Raw genomic sequence first — 15,265 nt, 5'->3', positions numbered from 1 at the left:
GAAACTGCCTATACTGTACCTGTATAAACTTGTCATGCTGCGGAGTATCCTCCGGCCAGTGGTGGCACTGTAGCACCTCAGCCTTGCATTTCCCAGGTCCTTGGTCTGTACTGACGAGATACTCCTATGTTCCAAGTGTGGGAAGGGATTCCCTCGGCCATCCCACCTGGTAAAACACCAGCGAGTTCACACTGGGGAGAGGCCGTTCATCTGCTCCATGTGTGCGCACTAGGTCCGTGCAGCAGAGCTGGTCTCCAGTCGTCTTGGATAACCCTTGCCACTGGACCAAGACCTAGCTCTGTCAAGCCCGTGTGGTGGCTGGTGTGCAATGGCCACCACACATTAAAAAAAAATCCACGCACAGGCATCTTCCACCCTTCAGGATGCAGTTCGGGACCTGGAATTGAAACACCTGTGTGCTCATCCCTTTTTGGCGTGGAAGCAAGTCATCCTCGATACGAGGGACAGGCTATGATGATGTATCTCAACTCCATTTGCCCGTCTTGGTTCCATATCCCTCAATACCCTCGCCTAACAAAAATATATCGATCTCTGTTTTGAAATTTTCGATTGGTCTCCCACCTCAACAGCTTTTTTTGGGGGTGGGAGGGGGAGGGGAGCAAGAGTTCCAGATTCCCACTGCCCTTTGAGTGAAGTGCTTCCTGACATGACCCCTGACCGTCCTAGCTCTAATTTTAAGGTTATGTACCCGTGTTCTGGTCTCTATTACCCCCCCCCGCCCCCCCCCCCAATCAGAGGGAATAGTTTCTCTCTTGTCTATCCTGTCAACTCCTTTAATCATCTTAAACACGTCGATTAGATCACACCTTAATCTTCTATACTCGAGGGAATACAAGCCCAGTCTGTGCAACCTGTCTTCGTAATTTAACCCTTTTAGCCCTGGTATCAAGTCGCTGGAGATATATCACCGACGATGTCTCCGCAAGATCCTGCAAATCCCCTGGGAGGACAGGCGCACCAACATCAGTGTCCTCATCCAGGCTAACATCCCCAGTATTGAAGCACTGACCACACTCGATCAGCTTCGCTGGGCAGGCCACATAGTTCGCATGCCAGATATGAGACTTCCGAAGCAAATGCTTTTATGTGGAGCTCCTTCATGGTAAACGAGCCATCCTCAAAACCTCCCTGGTAAAGTGCGACATCACCACTGACACCTGGGAAACCATGGCCGAAAACCGCCCGAGGTGGAGAAAGTACGTCCGGGAGGGCGTTGAGCTCTTCGAGTCTCAACACAAAGAGTGTGAAGAGGTCAAGCGCAGACAGCGGAAGGAGCGTGCGGCAAACCAACCCCACCCACCCCTTCCCTCGACGAATGTCTGTCCCACCTGTAACAGGGTCTGTTCAGCCATCAAAGAACTCACTTTGGGAGTGGAAGCAAGTTTTCCGAGGGACTGCCTATGATGATGATGATGACATTGTGGTGAATCTGCACTGCACCCCCTCCAAGGTTAATATATCCTTCCTGCGATGTGGTGCCCAGAACTGAACGCCGTGCTCTTAAATGGTGTCTAACCAGAGCTTTTATATAACTTATAGCATCACATCCGCCCCTTTGTATTCCAGCCCACTTGAGATAAAGGCCAAAATCAGCTTCTTAAATTATCTTTGGTGCATGTCAAGCCACAAAGCATACTACTGGACGGTTTGAAGTCTGGCAGTACGCAATTAACTCCAACTGTGTCACTTAACGAGCCAAAGGACATGTTAATATAGCTGATGTCCTTACTATATGTAGTCGCCATTTGATTAGTGGCTTTCCTAACATCCCGAACAGTTTATTAAATATTATAAAACCGTTTCTGTGCCAAGCATTTTGTGCTTGATGTTCAACAGAGATTGATCGCAATTAGTTTTTTAAATTTAAACTCTGGGAATGCATGAAAATGTAATGGTGAAACTCTCAAGTTTTACTGAAATGTCCATTGGGTGGGGGAAAGACGATTGTATTGACGAATACTGTATTTCGTGCCCCTGTGCCTTGCTCCATTCACTGGCAGCGTACAAATTCCCAACATGGTGGCTTCCCTGGTTTCTGACATATTGGCATCTGAATGGTTTGAGCCTAGCACACGTGCAGAAAAAAATTTGAGAAAAAAAAATGACAGCTTTGTAATAAGATAGACAATGAAATATATAAGTATTTATTGGTCATGTGATAAGGACAAAAGAGGAACAGGAGTAGGCCATACTACCCCTCGAGCCTGCTCCGCCATTCAATAAGATCATGGCTGATCTGATCTTGGCCTCAACTCCATTTCCCTGCCTGCTCCCCATAACCCTTGACTCCCATGTAGTTCAAGAATCTGTATCTCCACCTTGAATATATTCAATGACCCAGCCTCCACAGCTCTCTGGGGTAGAGAATTCCAAAGATTTACGACCCTCTGAGAGAAGAAATTCCTCCTCATCTCCGTTTTAACTGGGCAACCCCTTATTCTGAATCGATGCCCCCCTAGTTCTAGCTTCCCCCACGAGGGGAAACATTCTCTCAGCATCTACCCTGTCAAGCCCCCTCAGAATCTCTCATGTTTTAATAAGAGCACCTCTCATTCTTCTAAACTCCCAATGAGTATTGACCCAACCTGCTCACCCTTTCCTCATAAGACAAATCTTTCATCTCCGGAATCAACCGAGTGAACCTTCTTTGAACTGATGAGTTCTTACCAGGGCTAGGTGATGCAGTGGGTTAAATCGCTGACCTTTCCTTGCTCAAGTGTCTGTAGGCGTTTGGACAGTCCCAAATCAGTGACTGCGAGAGGCAAGTCCAACACCCAAATCTGCCCACTATTTGGTGCACCTTCGGCCACTTCGGACTTGGTGTTGGCTGGTATGGGCCCTAGAAACCCCAGGTGGTTCCATACTGGGGATTATTGTAGCGTAACAGTTATGTTCCTGGATTAATAATCTAGTGAATGCGACTTCCATTCCCACCACGGCAATTTGAGAATGCGATTTCAATTCTGAACAGTAAAAGTGACCGTGAAGCTGTCAGATTATCGAAAGGCCCAACTGGTTTAGTCGGATCCTTTAGGAAACCTACCGTCCTCACCCAGTCTGGCCTGTACTGCAGTCCCACACGATAAGGTTGACTCTTATCTGCCACTCAGGTGCAGCAAACCACCTGGGGCAATGAATGCCAGCCTTTTCAGTAATGAATTTCTACAACAGTGTTTCTCGCTTGAATTTGTGGTAAGGCTACAGTGAAGAAGGAGCTTTACCGAAGAACATAAGAAATAGGAGCAGGAGTAGGACATTTGGTACCTCGAGCCTCCTCCACCATTTAATAAGATCATGGCTGATCTGATCATGGACGCCGCTCCATTTCCCTGCCCGCTCCCCATAATCCTTCACTCCCTTATCATTCAAAAAAAGGCTCTGACCTAAGGCTACAATAGACAGCAAAAATGAAAACACCTTGATTTTAAAAACAGAAGAAAATCAAAATGACCTTTTTTAAAGTAAAGACCTAATTTTTATGGTTTTTTTTAATTGATGCCTGCAGTTTTTTAAAATTCATTCATGGACTTTTGCTGAGTAATTTAGGCGTGATCTCCAGTTGTCTCTAAGGTGACGCAGCCAGTGACGGGAGATTGGAGCTGCAAGACTATCTGTGGCAGAATCGGTGATCAGACGCTTGAGCCAGACAGGCCCCTCCATACTTCTGGAGGACGTGTGCTGATATGATTGGGCAGCACTGCTTAACGATGGGAGCTGGAGCTGGAGGTGGAGGTGTGAGCGCCTCACTTGGGGCTGCGATTCTTCCTGCTCTGGTCCAGACGATCCTGGGAGCCGAGTTGGTAGGGTGGTCCTGGCTGGAAAACCTGTGGGATGGTCACGCGGCGCTCTTTGTAAACTCCAGTCGTTGCCTCGAGGCACACCTCTCGGGCTAGGGCCCGGTGGACCCCAAGCCGTGGCTCTTGCCAAGCAGTGACTGCATCCTCCAGGTTGAGGTAACTGAGGTGTGTCGCTATAGTGACAAGTGTGCACACCGCATCAGGAAAATAAAAACTGGATTTCGTTATTGTGAGGTTCTTAAATCTGGGTTTCTATGCATGCAATAGACACCTGGCTGATCAAAACAACAGCGACATAATTCCAAAATAACGGGCGGGTCTACTCTTGATTAACCTGGGCAATTGGTGGCATTGTATGAAGTGCTGTTTTCGGCATCAATTAGTGATGTTCTTTATATTTTTTTTCCTTTTTTATTTCTTTTCTGTTTCACCTCAGCTCTGTGTGACATGCACCCAATGCGGGCCTTATTCCTTATTCCAAGAAACCCCCCTCCCAGGTTAAAATCTAAGAAATGGTAAGTGATTCCATGGCGTGGTGGTTGATAAGGGGGTCCTGTGATGTGATCATTGGTTTGAACATGTGCTGCCAGTCTCTCTTCGGTCAACAAGCCCAGGTCCCTGACCAGGTGGGCTAGGTAGAGTACCAAGGTTAGAACCAGTGGAAAAGAGCATGAAGTAGACCAGTCAGTAGTAGTTGGATGATGTACATTAGGGTTTCCAGAGCCTATAGATTGTAGGAGGCAAGGAAAAGTATGAGGGGCAGTAAAGCATTGCATAGTTTATAAAGCTTGGTGAAAGAATGGGTTTGGAGTAGGTATGCAAAGAAAACAGCTAAAATAAATGAACACGAGTGAGGAGGGATAAAAACTAGATGAAGAGTTGAAGAGAGATAAAGTTTGAGAAAGATTGAGATCATCAGTTTCAAGATCTGATCAGCTCAGATCAATGAAAAATATCAGAGATTGGGCTGTTCCGAGGGGTGATGGTGGCACTGCCCAAGGAGATAGGACCCCCTGGAGTTGCCCAAACCCAGTATTGAAAGTCTGCACATTGTGGAGTTTGGCTGGTTGTGCAGAGTACTCTGACATTTACATGTGCTCGAAAATGGTCAAAGACAGTAATTCAGAAAAAGTTCAGTGGAAACTGGTCATTCAAGTCAGTTGTGGGATGATCTGATTGAGGTGTTTAGATGGTTAAAGGAGTAGATGAAAATAAACGCTTTCCTCTGGTTGGGAGGGATGCATGTAAAAATGGCTACCACAAAGTGGCTGAGGCGAATAGCACAGATGCAGTTAAGGGGAAGTTGGATAAACACATGAGGGAGAAAGGAATGGAAGGATACGCTGCTGGAATTCAATGAAGAGGGGTGGGAGGAGGCTCGTGTGGAGCATAAACACCGGCCTGGACCAGTACTGAAGTCTGGTGGGGGTGGGTGGGAGGTCGACACAGAGCAGAAACGAGACGGTTTGGTTTGCGGAGCTGAACTGACCTAGTCTTAAGCAGGTCCTAACTGATCACTTGAGTGTAGCAGTGTACGCGGCCTGGGAGCAGAACCGCCAGTCATTCTGAGCGCCGAGATATGAATGGGGAGAGGTGGGTGGGGGGGGGGGAAAGAAGTGACTTGACAAAATATGTTGAAAGAAGTTATTTTTTCATTTAAAGTGCATTGGATTTGAAATGATTGAAGAGCTAAATGATTGCTTTGATTCAGCAGTGTAGTGCTGAATAATACAATTTACCAGTCTTTACCCTTGCTCCCCAAGGAATGCAATAGAAGTCATTTAAGTTCCAGAGTTGAAATATTGACATTTCCATGTGCCTTCTGATCGGGTTGTGATCTTTGTGGTGTTTCCCAGTCTGGGTAAATGTTGACTGCTTTTAGCCTCTGCTCCCATCAGTGGAGCGGCAAGGGCCCGAGGTTGAGTAAACAGAGGTCACGTTTCAACACCCAATCTAGACGTTAGCTCCAAAAGGCCATCTTTGCAAGGAAGGCCAGACTGCAATAAAAAAGGCTAAGAAGGGTTGTTTTTTGCACTAAAATTTGAAGATTAGGATGCTGTAAGGGCCCTCTTGGGATCGACCTATAATGTGGATGGGAAGTACTGTTAATGCATTCCACTTTTCTAGGTTTCCAACATTTGTATGAATTTGAATTTGTTGATTGAGTTAGTAATTATTATAGGCAAGTGATTTGAGTGCAGCATTATAAATTATACACTAAAGCACCGATTGTCCGTGGCACTTTCATATTCGATTTATTAAAAGTCCTGCTTCAACCCCCAACGTAATATTTCTGATTTGACTCTAATTTTTTTCCTGAATTACATGGACCAAAAAAACCTAAGCTACTTGTCGAACCCGAGTTTCTTGTCCCTAACCAACGTGTTACATAAAACGCAAATTAAGGGTATAGAATGTTTTGGGAGGCATGGGTCTGCTTTTGTCTGCAGGGGCAATAACAAGTATTATAATGTTCCAGCTCCCAACCTGACCTTGTTCGAGTACTGCTGAGGGTGGTAAATGTCGCAGAACCACAGTTCCGGCTGCTGCCAGAGACACTGAGTGACTGCGAGGAGCAGGGGAGGAGTTGTGATTTTAAACATCACCCTCAGTGTGAGTCTGGCACTGTGGGTGGGAGGTGATCTTGCCTAAGTGTTTTTGTAATACAGGAAAAGGCAATGTGGTGATTTATCACATGGAGCATTTATGATTTCAGCTGTAGTGTAAGGGTTAGGCCAGCATTATCACCATCCGGAAATGGCCGCACTGCTGGGTCACCCTTGCTAATGGCTGGCTACTTTGGTCGAGGCCTCGAGATGGTGGGACTGAAGAAGTTTTGTAAAATATATATTTTTTTAAAGGTCTGATTTATATGATGCATTATTAGATTCACATAGACCGATAGAAGATATTGCACTAAAATTCAAACTTGCATAGACTTATAGAAGATCTTGCACTCAAATCTAGAGAAGTGGAATGCATTAACAGTACCTCCTATCCACCTTATAGGTCGATTCCTACAGCATCCTAATCTTCAAATTTTAGTGCACAAAAAACCAAAAACCCTTCTTAGCCTTTTTTTATTGCAGTCTGGTCTTCCTGTCAAAAATGCCCTCTTGGTGCTAACGTCTAGATTGGGTGCTGAAACGTGACCTCCGTTTACTCAACCTCAGGGCCCTTACTGCTAAAATGTTTTGCTTAAATTAGACCCCGCGTCATTTATATAATCGTATTGATTTCACACGATAGACCTAACCTTGCGCCAAAGCCTGCGCTTATTTGCAGCAGTTCATCAGCATGAATGCCTCTGCCAGGCCAGCAGACTTCTGGGTACCTGTTGGCAGAGCCATGGTGTGACCAGACTGCAAGAGGCTCCCTCCCTGCACGGAGTGGGCCTCTGAGGGAGGGTCTCAATGCTATTGCTCATCCCCTCGCGGCAGCCAGGAGTTGGGATGGTCTGGGGCCTTTTGTTGGCTAGCCATTTCGTAGCTGAGGAAAGTAATGACTGACCCACCCTGGGGTTTGGGGAGCCTGAAAGTTGCAGCTGAGAAAAGGACCTTCATCTCCTCTCTCTGGAGGCTGGAATATAATCTTCAAATTTTAGTGCAAAAAACAAAAACCCTTCTTAGCCATTTTTATTGCAGTCTGGTCTTCCTACCAAAGATGGCCTCTTGGCGCTAACATCTAGATTGGGTGCTGAAATGTGACCTACGTTTACTCAACCTCAGGGCCTTTACTGCTAAAATGTTTTGTTTAAATTAGACCCCGTGTCATTTATATAATCATATTAATTTCACACGATAGCAAAAGTGGTAGTTACGCCTTTAGCTAAATGTGCATGAATACCATGAATATTTGTAACATTTGCAATTATATCTGTCTGTAAAATGTGTGTGTTTAATAAAAATTCTGCTCCAACCATTTCTTTGGTAGGTCAAGGAGGTTTATAGAGTTTATTGAGAACTGTCTGATAAAAAATTACACGCAGAGACCGTCTACAGATCAGCTGCTAAAGCACAGCTTCATCCGGGACCAGCCAACAGAGAGGCAAGTGCGTATCCAGCTCAAGGACCACATTGACCGGACCCGGAAGAAGCGAGGTGAAAAAGGTAAGTACGGAGTGTGGTGCTAATGACCAGGGATCATCATGTATAATGGCGGGGGAATAGTAACACGTTCTCTCTATTAAACAGAGGAGACAGAGTACGAGTATAGCGGCAGTGAGGAGGAGGAGGACAATGTCGGTGAAGAAGGTGAACCCAGGTGAGTTAATTTTTTTTTTAAATAGACTTCTGCGGCGTGTTTATGTCGGAGTACCAAAGAGCTCATTTATTCCTGCGCCCGTCACATTCCTGTAACAGTTCCCACCATACAGATTTAATTTTGTTGTGGTGGGGTGTGAATTTTGTGCTGTTTATGATGAGTAATGTTGGTGCTGTGCCTTGCATTTCAAATGACCAATGTCAGTATTGAGCGCTGTAAGATTTAGAATCACGGGTCACACACACATACCCAAAGGGTCTTGAGAGTTATAAGACATTTTATTAAGGGAGCAGTAGTTCAAATATAGTCAAGCCCAACACACAATCAGAATAGACATAGTAGACATACGACCGTGACAAGTAGCTGTTATTAAGGAAGCAGTAGCGAGACATTTGGAAAAGCATAATTTCTTCTGAGGGTTGTAAATCTGTAGAAATCTCTGCCCCAGAGTTTTGGAGGCTGGATCATTGAATATATTTAAGGCGGAGATAGACAGATTTTTGAGCGGTATGGGGAGCAGGCAGGGAAGTGGAGCTGAGTCCGTGATCAGATCAGCTGTGATCTTATTGAATGGCGGAGCAGGCTCGAGGGGCCAAATGGCCTACTCCTGCTCCTATTTCATATGTTATGTTGGTCAGACATGCCATTCTTGGCCTTCAGATGTTGGAGCTGCCTGTTATCAGTTACTTCTGTTGACGCTATTCAAGTCACTTTTTAGCTATTGCACCTTGGAGTGAATCCTTCAATTCTAACACCAGTCTGAAGAGACCTTTTGGCCCAAAGTTAATTCTTCCAAATTCACGATTTCTTAAAGCTCCGTCAAACTTAATATAACGCACAATTGGACGTTGAGTAAAGCTTCCTCTGCCCGGAAGGGTTTCCCCTACTTCAACGGTATCCTTCTCCCCGAGTGAGACGAGTTTGATGTGCAAGAGGGAAGGTTGTACATTTTGTGCTCATTAATGCGAGTCACGTGCTGGGGTATTTGGACATTGCAGTTTCCTCCTGTTTAACCTGGGAAACTGAAGCCATTGTCTGTGGGCCCCCGTACACACTCCATACCCCCTCAAACGATTCCATCCCCCTCCCTAGCCACCGTCTCGGGTGGAGTCGGACGGTTTGCAACCGCGGTGCGCCATTTGACACCAAGCTGAGCTTCCAACCCCAGATTCCCTCCATCACAAGGACCACCCCCTTCCATATATTTATATAAAAAAAGGATGGTACATTTCACCCGTTGATGAATCGTACCCTTTAAAGATTAAAAAAAAATACTTGAATGAATGTGCGACTTAAACGCCAAAGCTGTGGTATCTAGTTAAAAGATCCATTTTTATCGACTCATGAATAAAAAGGGGGAAAAAAAACTACAATTGCTGAAAACTGGAAGAAAAACAGATGTACAGTGGCTTGAACTATATAAAACACTAGTTAGATCACAGCTTGAGTGCAGCATGCAGTTCTGGTCACTACATTACAGAAAAGATGTGATTGCACTAGAGGGGTTACGGAGGAGATTTACGAAGATGTTGCCTGGACTGGAGAATTTTAGCTCGAGGAAAAATTGGATAGGCTGGGTTTGTTTACTTCGGAATGAGGAGGCTGAGGGGAGACCTGGTTGAAGTGTGTAAAATTAAGAGGGGCCTAGATAGAGTGGATAGGATGAACCTATTTCCCTTAGCAGAGGGGTCAACAACCAGGGGGCACAAATTTAAATAATTGGTAGATTTGAGGGGAAATTTCTTCACTGAGGGTGGTGGAGGTCTGGAACTCACTGCCCGATAGGGTGGTAGAGGCAGAAACGCTCACCACATTTAAAAAGTACTTGGATGTGCACTTGGAAGTGCCGTAACCTACAGGGCTACAGACCAAGAGCTGGAATTAGGCTGGGCAGCTCAGTGTCGGCCGGTGTGGACACGATGGGCCAAAATGGCCTCCTTCCATGTTGTAAATTTCTATGATTCTGGAAAGATTGCTTAGTGTAGAGACCCTTAAACACTTCTGTCTGATACATTTATTTCCACTCTGACCATTGCTTTGCACATGGTACTTGTGACATCAAAGAGGAGATTGCAACAGAAAATAGGTATGATAATTGGCAAAAGAGGCAGAGGAGAGATGAGTGTGTTTTTTTTAAACGCAGTGAGTTGCTGTGATCCGGGATGCGCTGCCTGAAAGGGCGGTGAAAACCGATTGAATTGTATCTTTCTAAAGGGGAATTGGATAAATACTTGAAAAGGAAAAATGTGCAGGGCAATGGGAAAAGACCAGGGGGGAGTGAGACTGATGGGAGAGCTCATTCCAAGAACCGGCGATGGCACGATGGGCCGAATGGCCTCCTGTGCTGTATGATTCTATCGTTCTGTGATTCTTGTATGCCTTTTCTTCCCTCCCTCCCCCCCCCCCCCCCACCCTCCACGGCAGCTCCATTGTGAATTTGCCAGGCGAGTCGACGCTGAGGCGAGACTTCCTCCGGCTGCAGCAGGAGAATAAGGAACGGTCTGAAGCAGTGAGACGGCAGCAACAGCAGATTGTGCTGCCGCGCCGAGACCCGGAGGAACACAAGCGGCAGCTGCTGTCCGAGCGCCATAAACGCATCGAGGAGCAGAAAGAACAACGGCGCCGGCTGGAGGAGGTAAATATTCTCGTAAAATTGGACAAGAGCCCTCTTTGGTTGCGGTAAAACTCGAGTGCTGATATATAATGTCTGCGTTTTGCATGTGTTCTGTGGTACCAGGGCACTGTAGTTTACATAAGAACATAAGAAATAGGAGCAGGAGTAGGCCATACGGCCCCTCGAGCTTGCTCCGCCATTCAATACGATCATGGCTGATCTGATCGTGGACTAAGCTCCACTTCCCTGCCCGCTCCCTATAACCCTTTATTCCCTTATCGTTTAAGAAACTGTCTATTTCTGTCTTAAATTTATTCTCTGAGGCAGCGAATTCCACAGATTTACAATCCCTTGAGAGAAGAAATTTCTCATCTCTATTTTAAATGGCGGCCCCTTATTCTAAGATCGTGCTCTCTAGTTCTATCTTCCCCCATCAGTGGAAATATCCTCTCTGCATCCACCTTGTCAAGCCCCCTCATAATCTTATACATTTCGATAAGATCATCTCTCATTCTTCTGAAAGATTGAGTAGAGGCCCAACCGACTCAACCTTTCCTCATAAGTCAACCCCCTCATCCCCGGAATCAACCTAGTGAACTTTCTCTGAACTGCCTCCAAAGCAAGTATATCCTTTCGTAAATATGGAAACCAAAACTGTATGCAGTATTCCAGGTGTGGCCTCACCAATACCCTGTATAACTGTAGCAAGACTTCCCTGCTTTTGTACTCCATCCCTTTGCAATAAAGGCCAAGATACCATTGGCCTTCCTGATCACTTGCTGTACCTGCATACTATCCTTTTGTGTTTCATGCACAAGTACCCCCAGGTCCCGCTGTACTGCAGCACTTTGCAATCTTTCTCCATTTAAATAATAACTTGCTCTTTGATTTTTTTTTTCTGCCAAAGTGCATGACCTCACACTTTCCAGCATTATAATCCATCTGCCAAATTTTTGGCCACTCAGAGCGTGGGCAGATACAGCAGGAATGGCGAGAGACTGTGGAGGAGCGTGATCGGGGACGAGGGGAGGCGTGAACCCAGGGCCAGCCCACACTGCGATATGTGTGCGCACTAGGTCAGTCCAGCAGAGCTGGTCTCCAGTCGTCTTGGTTAACCCTTATCATTGGACCAAGACCTAGCTCTCTGTCAAGCCATTGTGGTGGCTGGTGTGCAACGGCCACCACACATTTATAAAAAAAAATCCAAGCCCAGGCCACTTCCACCCTGAGGATGTAGTTCGGATCCTTCGTTGAAACACCTGCGAACTCATCCTTTTTTGCCATGGAAGCAAGTCATCCTCGTTTTGAGGGACCGCCTATGACTGGCTGACTGGTTTCTTTGTGCAATGCGTGAGCTATTCCCGTGCAGTGTTAAACACCGATTACTTGAGGGCAATTCAGTCGAGGAACTCTTAACATGGGAACTAATTTCTGTCTGTGTCTGACCTGGAGCCATCAACTTTCTGCTCCAATCCATATTTAGCCTGTAGTGCATGGACTGCATTGCTTAACGAGTGAAACTTGGGTTAATTTAACCTCCAATTCACTTGCAAGCAAGTTGCTGGGGTCTGGGTTGTATGCATACTACCCTTTCAACTCTGGGGACCCAAGTTCCAATCAGGCCGCACTGACTCTTGGAGGGCGGCATTCTCCATTCGCTTCATAGCGGCTGAAATCTGAAATGGCGGCCTCATTCCCAAGGCTACAAGAATGGTCTGGAAAATGGAGATCGAAAAGTTGCAGTGGTGTAGTTGATACTTTTCCCAGGTTATGGCTTGAGACAACAACATCTTGCATTTATATAGCGTCTTTAATATAGTAAAATGCCCCGAGGTGCTTCGCATTGCTGGGATAGAGTTAACGAGGAGTTTTGCTTGAACTAGGAGCACCGGCTCATAACATAAGAAATAGGAGCGGGAGTAGGCCATATAGCCCCTCGAGCCTGCTCCGCCATTCAATAAGATCATGGCTGATCTTCGACCTCAACTCCACTTTCCCGCTCGATCTCCATATCCCTTGATTCCCCTAGATTGCAAAAATCTATCTATATCAGCCTTAAATATATTCAGAGACTCAGCATCCACAGCCCTCTAGGGCAGAGAATTCCATAGGTTCACAACCCTCTGAGTGAAGAAATTCCTCCTCATTATCCTGAGACTATGCCCCCTAGCTCTAGACACTCCAGCCAGGGGAAAAGGCACCTCAGTGTCTACCCTGTCAATCCACTTCAGAATCTTGTATATTTCAATGAGATGACCTCTCATTCATCTAAACTCCAGAGAGTATAGGCCCATTCTACACATAAGAACATAAGAATTAGGAACAAGAGTAGGCCATCTAGCCCCTCGAGCCTGCTCCGCCATTCAACAAGATCATGGCTGATCTGGCCGTGGACTCAGCTCCACTTACCCGCCCGCTCCAAGTAACCCTTAATTCCCTTATTGCTTAAAAATCTATCTGTGACTTGAATACATTCAATGAGCTAGCCTCAACTGCTTCCTTGGGCAGAGAATTCCACAGATTCACAACCGTCTGGGAGAAGAAATTTCTTCTCAACTTGGTTTTAAATTGGCTCCCCCGTATTTTGAGACTGTGCCCCCTAGGTCTAGTCTCCCCGACCAGTGGAAACAACCTCTCTGCCTCTATCTTGTCTATCCCTTTCATTATTTTAAATGTTTCTATAAGATCACCCCTCATCCTTCTGAACTCCAACGAGTAAAGACCCAGTCTATTCAATCTATCATCATAAGGTAACCCCCTCATCTCCGGAATCAGCCTAGTGAATCGTCTCTGTACCCCCTCCAAAGCTAGTATATCCTTAAGTAAAGTGACCAAAACTGCACGCAGTACTCCAGGTGCAGCCTCACCAATACCCTATACAGTTGCAAAATCTCTTAAGACAGCCCTCTCATCCCAGGAATCAATCTAGTGAACCTCTGTTGTATCGCCTCCAAGGCAAGTGTATCCTTCCTTAAATAAGGAGACCAAAACTGTCCAGGTGTGGTCTCACCAAGACCCTGTACAATTGTAGCAAGACTTCCTTACTCTTATACTCCAACTCCCTTGCAATAAAGGACAACATGCCATTTGCCTTCCTTATTGCTTGCTGTACCTGCATGCAAAAATATTTTGTTTTTCTATTCTTCCTACCAAAGTGAATAACCTCACATTTCCTTACATTATATTCCATCTGCCACATTACTGCCCACTCAATCTATCTATATCCCTTTGCAGACGCTTTGTGTACTTTTCACAGCTTCCTGTCCCACCTAGCCTTGTATTGTCAGCAAACATGGATACATTACCCTCGGTCCTTTCATCTCGGTCATTAATATAAATTGTAAGTAGTTAAGACCCCAGCACTGATCATTGCGGCATTCCACTAATTACAGCCTGTCAACTTGAAAAAGACCCGTTTATCCCTACTCTCTGTTTTCTGTCCATTAACCAATCTTTTAATACATTACTTCCAATGCTATGAGCCGTTATCTTGTGTAATAATCTTTCATGTGGCACCTTATCGAAGGCTTTTTGGAAATCCAAATATACTACATCCACTCGTTCCCCTTTATCTACCCGGCTAGCTACATCCTCAAAAACTCTAAATAAATTTGTCAAACACGATTTCCCTTTCATAACATGATTAGGCAGAGCCAACATGGTTTTATGATTTTCTAAATGCCCTGATACCACTTCCTCAACAATGGATTCCAGCATTTTCCCGATGACTGGTGTCAGGCTAACTGGCCTGTAGTTCCCTGTTTTCTCTCTCCCTCCTTTCTTGAATAGCGGTGTTACATTTGCTACCTTCCAATCTGTTGGGACCGTTAGAGAATCTAAGGAATTTTGAAAGATCGAACCAATGAAACCACTATCTCTGCAGCCACCTCTTTTAGAACCTTAGGATATAGGCCTCAGGTTCCAGCCTGACTCCAGAGCCCATAGTCCAGGCCAACAATCCCAGTGCCAGTACTGAGGGAGCGCCGCACTGTCAGAGGTGGTATCTTTCAGCTGAGACATTAAACCGAAGCCACGTCCATCCTCTCTGTTGCATGTAAAAGACCTCATGGCACTATTTCGAAAAGGAGGAACAAGAGAGTTCTTCCAGGCGTCCTGGCCAATATTTATCCCTCATCCAACGCCATCTTAAAAAAAAAACTTATCTGATCATTATCTTGTTACTGTGGGAGCTTGCTGTCGCGTTTCTTACATTACAACAGTGTATTTGTAGAAACTGATCATGCCATGCTTCAAAAGTATTTAATTGGCTGGAACATGGTTTGGGATGTCCCAGTGCGATATAAATGTAAGTTCATTCTATGTTCTGTAGAAGGCAAATGCAAGTGGCATAGTGATTAAAAACACAGTTCAGTGGACTACATTTACAGGAGTGCTGGTACTCACAACTCCAGCCTACAGTCTGCCCCTCCCCACTGTTGCTTCCCAATCTCAGAAGAACATAAACATTTTAGGAAAAAAGAAAGACTTGGATTTAGATAGCACCTTTCACGACCACCGGACATCTCAAAGCACTTTACAGCCAATGAAGTACTTTTGGAGTCCAGTCACT

General features: G+C 45.5%; 1 protein-coding gene across 6 annotated transcripts in view; it reads left to right on the top strand.

The window, feature by feature from the left end:
• Positions 1-15,265, top strand: part of LOC139232634 (misshapen-like kinase 1) — a 259,745-nt gene that overhangs the window by 143,413 nt on the left and 101,067 nt on the right. For all 6 annotated transcript variants that reach the window (XM_070863069.1, XM_070863068.1, XM_070863070.1 and 3 more), the window contains exons 9-12: positions 4,255-4,333; positions 7,752-7,927; positions 8,012-8,081; positions 10,506-10,716. In XM_070863069.1, the coding sequence (XP_070719170.1) occupies positions 4,255-4,333; positions 7,752-7,927; positions 8,012-8,081; positions 10,506-10,716 (536 nt within the window). The remainder of the gene's footprint in view (positions 1-4,254; positions 4,334-7,751; positions 7,928-8,011; positions 8,082-10,505; positions 10,717-15,265) is intronic.

The sequence above is a fragment of the Pristiophorus japonicus genome, chromosome 20 (assembly GCF_044704955.1).
Source record: "Pristiophorus japonicus isolate sPriJap1 chromosome 20, sPriJap1.hap1, whole genome shotgun sequence".
NCBI lineage: Eukaryota > Metazoa > Chordata > Chondrichthyes > Pristiophoridae > Pristiophorus > Pristiophorus japonicus.
The sequence above is the reverse complement of the archived record's forward strand: the minus strand, read 5'-3'. Positions and strand labels throughout refer to the sequence as shown.